At 69.7% G+C, this 4,761-nt stretch overlaps 2 protein-coding genes across 3 annotated transcripts in view; one reads left to right on the top strand and one right to left on the bottom strand.

Annotated features, from left to right (window-relative positions):
* The window catches only part of NOS3 (nitric oxide synthase 3), a 12,003-nt gene extending 8,765 nt beyond the window's left edge, over nt 1–3,238 (top strand). The window contains exons 20-26 of the mRNA XM_027669916.1: nt 341–519; nt 795–1,005; nt 1,244–1,331; nt 1,585–1,706; nt 2,068–2,216; nt 2,824–3,018; nt 3,098–3,238. Of these exons, the coding sequence (XP_027525717.1) occupies nt 341–519; nt 795–1,005; nt 1,244–1,331; nt 1,585–1,706; nt 2,068–2,216; nt 2,824–3,018; nt 3,098–3,220 (1,067 nt within the window). The 3' untranslated portion in view covers nt 3,221–3,238. The remainder of the gene's footprint in view (nt 1–340; nt 520–794; nt 1,006–1,243; nt 1,332–1,584; nt 1,707–2,067; nt 2,217–2,823; nt 3,019–3,097) is intronic.
* A 460-nt stretch (nt 3,239–3,698) lies between these two features.
* ATG9B (autophagy related 9B) overlaps nt 3,699–4,761 on the bottom strand; it is an 8,253-nt gene continuing 7,190 nt past the window's right edge. For both annotated transcript variants that reach the window (XM_027669907.1, XM_027669905.1), the window contains exons 13-15: nt 4,489–4,582; nt 4,244–4,359; nt 3,699–3,963 (exon numbers count right to left, since the gene is read on the bottom strand). In XM_027669907.1, coding sequence (XP_027525708.1) covers nt 4,259–4,359; nt 4,489–4,582 — 195 coding nt within the window. In that variant the 3' untranslated portion in view covers nt 3,699–3,963; nt 4,244–4,258. The remainder of the gene's footprint in view (nt 3,964–4,243; nt 4,360–4,488; nt 4,583–4,761) is intronic.

Raw genomic sequence — 4,761 nt, 5'->3', positions numbered from 1 at the left:
GGGGGACCCCGCCGGTACGAGCAGGGGCTGAGGCTTGGGAAGGAGCTGGGAAAGGGGAAAGGGTCGGGGAAGGAGAGGAGGAGGAAGAGGAAGGGTAGGGGGAAGGGGCTGGGAAAGAGGAAAGGAGAAAGAGTTGGGGAAGGGGAAGGGGTTGGGGAACGGAATGGGAAGGGGGCTGAGGAGGGGGGTGAGGACGGGGAAGAGGAAGGGGCTGGGGAGGAGGAAAAGGAAAAAAGGAAGAGAAGGTGCTGGGGAGGGGCAAGAGGAAGAGGAAGGGGCTGGGGAAGTGGGGGAGGGACAGGACAGGACTGAGCACCCCTATGCCCCCCCCACCCTGCAGGCGGGTCCCCCCCCGGACCACGCTGGGTGCTGCAGCCGCGGCTGCCCCCCTGCACCCTGGCCCAGGCTCTCACCTTCTACCTGGACGTGGCGGCCCCCCCGACCCCGCAGTTCCTGCAGCTCCTGGGCTCGCTGGCGCAGGACCCCGCGGAGCGGGAGCGGCTCCAGCGCCTGGCGCAGGTGAGGGGCGTCACCCCCGGGGACGGGGGCTGGAGGAGCAGGAGGCTGGGATGCTGGGATGTTGGCCCCGTCCATGGCCGGATACTGGGATGCTGGGATGCTGATCCCGTCCCCAGCTGGGATACTGGGATGCCACCCTGCCGGGGTGACTGCCGGTCCCTTTGTCTGGGTGCTGGGTGAGTGTCCCAGACTGGGTCCCCGGTGTCCCGGCCGTGTGCCCGGCGCGGGGTCCCAGCGCTGTGCCGTGTCCCCGTGTCCCGGCCGTGTGCCCGCAGGACGCGCGGCTGTACGAGGAGTGGAAGTGGTTCCGGTGCCCGACGCTGCCGGAGGTGTTGGCCGAGTTCCCGTCCGTGGCTCTGCCGGCCGCGCTGCTGCTCTCCCAGCTCCCGCTGCTCCAGCCCCGCTACTATTCCATCAGCTCCGCGCCCGGCGCCCACCCGGGCGAGATCCACCTCACCGTGGCCGTCGTCACCTACCACAGCGAGAGTGAGCGGGGACAGGGACGGGCACGGGGCCGTGGGGGCTTCCAGGGCATCTCCAGGGTTCCCAAACCATCTCTAGTGTCCGCAGAGCATCTTCAGGTCCTCCGTCCGCCAGCCCTGCCCGGGGAGGGGGGCACAGGGGGGTGTCCGCAGCCCCTCCGCGGGGGGAAGGGGCTCTCTGGGGGGCTGCCCTTTGGGGTGCCGCCTGCCGCAGCCCCCACAGACCCTCCCGGTCCCCACAGACGGGCAGGGCCCTCTCCACTACGGCGTCTGCTCCACGTGGCTGGCGCGGCTGCAGCCGGGGGACACGGTGCCCGCCTTCATCCGGGGGTAAGGGACTGTCCCCCCGGTCCGCCTGCCTGCCCCCCCCGCTCCCTGCCTGCTCTCCCTGCCCGCTCCCTGTCGCCCCTCCGCTCCCCTGCCTGTCCCCCCGCTCGTCCCCCCACATGTCCCTGCCCGCCCCCGCTCCCCCGACTACATTTCCCGGCATCCCCGAGCAGGGGCCGGTCCCGGGGCTCCCCCGGGTCCCGCCGCCGCCCGCTGGGTTGGTCCCGGCCCCCCCGGTGACACCCTCACCGTGCAGGGCCCCCTCGTTCCGGCTGCCGCCCGCCCCCGACACCCCCTGCATCCTCGTGGGCCCCGGCACCGGCATCGCGCCGTTCCGGAGCTTCTGGCAGCACCGGCTGCACCTCCTGCACACCGAGGGTGGGGACAGGGGGAACAGGAGAACACAGGGACAGGGGAGGGCTGGGGACAGTGGGACATGGTGGGGGGACAGGTGGAGGGGGGACTTGGGGAGGGGGTACATGGAGATGGGGACAACGAGGGCAGGGGGACAGGGGAAACGGGGATGGGGGGCACAGGAACACAAGGTCATGGTGGCACTGGGATGCGGGACAAGGGGCATGGGGACTCTGAGCATGGTGTTGGGGATGGGAGGACACGGGGAAGGGGATGGAGGCCCGGGACATGGGGATGGGGTGATGTGGACGGGGGGGAGCAGGGCTGCAGGGTATGGGGACACGGGCACACAGTGTGCAGGGAGCCAGGGACACTCTCCCCGCAGGTGTCTCCCTGGGCCCCATGGTGCTGGTGTTCGGGTGCCGCTCGTCTGCCCTGGACCACATCTACTGCGAGGAGATGGAGCAGGCGCGGGAGCAGGGGGCCCTCAGCCAGGTGCTCACGGCCTTCTCCCGCCAGCCTGGGACCCCCAAGGTGTGACGGGGACAGGGGTGGGATGGGAGCAGGATGGGGACACACTGGAGTAAGGATGGAGCTGGGGAGGGGGTGTGATGGGGACAGGGACAGAAATGGAGGGGATCCGTGGTCAGGCACTCACAGCTTTCTCCTTCCAGTCCAGGACCCACAAAGTGTGACAGGGATGGGATGGGATGGGGATGGGGATGGGATGGGGACAGGGAGGGGATGAGGACAGGATGGAGGGGTTGCTCAGCCAAGGTGCTCATGGCCTTCTCCTGCCAGCCTGGGACCTCCAGGGTGGGATGGGGACAGGGACAGGATGGGGACAGGGATGGAGCTGGGGAGGGGACTGTGATGGGGACAAGGACATGGATGAGATGGGGATAGAAATGGAGGGGACAGAGATCAGTAGGTGACACAAGGCCAGGGATGGAGGAGAGGAAGAGAGGGGCCAAGGACACATATGGAGACAGGGACAGGATGGGGACACAAAGGCACGAAGGGAGGAGGGGCTGGGGAGGGGGATGAGGACAGAGACAGCACACAAAGTGTCGGGGTGGGGATGGGGACCTAGGGACAGGCTGGGTGGTGCCAGGTGCCATGGGCCCCGCGGTGTCCCCAGACCTACGTGCAGGACGTGCTGCGGGCACAGCTGGCGGCCGAGGTGCACCAGGTGCTGTGCCAGGACGGGGGCCACATGTACGTGTGCGGGGACGTCACCATGGCCACCGAGGTGCTGCAGACCGTGCAGCACATCCTGGCCCAGGAGGGACACATGACGCTGGGGCAGGCGGGGGACGTCATCAGCGAGCTGAGGGTAAGGGCTGGGACCCCACGGGGGACCCCACGGGGACTCCAGGGGGGACCCCGGCCCCAGCCTGACACCCGTCCCGCAGGACAAGAACCGCTACCACGAGGACATCTTCGGGCTGACGTTCCGCACGCAGGAGGTGGCCCTGCGCATCCGCAGCCAGTCCTTCTCCCTGCAGGAGCGGCGCCCGCCGGGCCCGGCGCCCTGAGCGGGGACACGGGGGACAGGGGGGCAGGGGGGTCCCTGAGGCTGAGCCCCCCGTCCCGCCACCCCCCAGTAAAGGTTTTAGTTTTGATACCCCGGCCTGGCACTTTGGCTCCTGCGGTGGCACCGGTGGCTCCGGGGAGGGGCCGGGTTCTGTGGCACCTCTGGGGTCACCTGTCCATGCTCGGGACATGAGAGGTGGGAACTAGGGGGGTGGAGGGGACACGGCCGTGCTCTGGCCACGAGGAGTGAGGGCACATGGCCAAGGTCCCACGGCTCCGAGGGGTGGGCAACGGTGGGAGGGGGGACACGGCCAGGGCCCCGTGGCTCACACCTGTGCAGCTGCAGGTGAGTGGCCCCACCCCAGCAGCACTCCTGCCACCTGCCCACACCCCCCAGTGTCACCCCCAAACTGCCATGGCATCGTCCTCCCAGCTCCCCCCAGCCCACCCCCCAAGCAGACAGGGGGCACAGCCCCTCTGTAAACCTTTATTTCTGCTGGTGCCCAGGGCACCGTGGGAGGCACCAGCCCCGTGCACCCCCCTAAACACAGCACCTGGGGGGGCCCCTCGCAGCACCCCCAGCCCCACGCCACAGCACGGGCACCAGGGACACCCCAAGTGGGGGGCTCCCACGGGCAAGGCCCCCCTGGCAGCACAGTGGGCATGGCGAGCCCCCCACTGCAGCCACCCCACGCCCACGGCAGCTCCCCTGGCACCTCTGGGGGGTCTCGGCACAACCAGGGCCCTGTGGAAGGAATGGGGCATCAGTGGGGATCCCAGAGTGGGGACCCTGGCAACTGGGGACCCCGGCACACGTGGCAGGCAGACCTTGGTGAACCCCAGCCCTGGGGGTCTCTCTGTCCCAATCCGGGGGGGTCTCTCTGTCCCCAGCCCTTGGGGTCCCCATGTCCCATCTCCAGGGGGTTTCCATGTCCCAGTCCCAGGAGTCCCCATGTCCCCAGCCCTGGGGTCACCGTGTCCCACCCCAGGGTCTCCCTGTCCCCAGCCCCCCTGCCCCCACTCACCAGAGCCGGGTCTGGCTACGTCATCGTCATCGTCTCCTCCTCCTCCTCCTCCTCCTCCTCCTCGGCCCACCCGCCCAGCGGCATCTCCCGCAGCTGCGAGGCCCGGGCAGCCGAGCCTGGGGGGCACAGGGCAGGTCAGGATCCCTGGGACCCCCCCGCGGCCCCAGCTCGGGGCTCAGCCCTGCGGGGGGGGTGGTGAGCAATGTCCCCCGGCCCCCTGAGACCCCCCCATGGGCAGTGCTCACCTGTGGTCACGAAGAGGGGTTTGGGTGTCCCCGTGGTCACCCACCCCCCCGCGGGCTGGGGGCCGGGGCCCTGCGGCTGCTGCTGCTGGTGGAGCTGGGGGGGTGGGAGGAAGGGTCAGAGCCCCCCCGGCATAGCAGAGACCCCCATATTAGTGCTCAGAGCCCCCCCAGAGACAGAGCCCCCCAGCACTGTGGGCAGAGTCTCCCAGAGGCAGCCAGAGCCCCCCAGAACAGCACTGTTCCCCCATGTTGGTGGTCAGAGTCCCCCCAGTA

The sequence above is a fragment of the Corapipo altera genome, unplaced genomic scaffold (assembly GCF_003945725.1).
Source record: "Corapipo altera isolate COAL_440 unplaced genomic scaffold, ASM394572v1 318, whole genome shotgun sequence".
NCBI classification, from domain to species: Eukaryota; Metazoa; Chordata; class Aves; order Passeriformes; family Pipridae; genus Corapipo; species Corapipo altera.
This window is presented reverse-complemented; position numbering and strand designations above follow the sequence as displayed.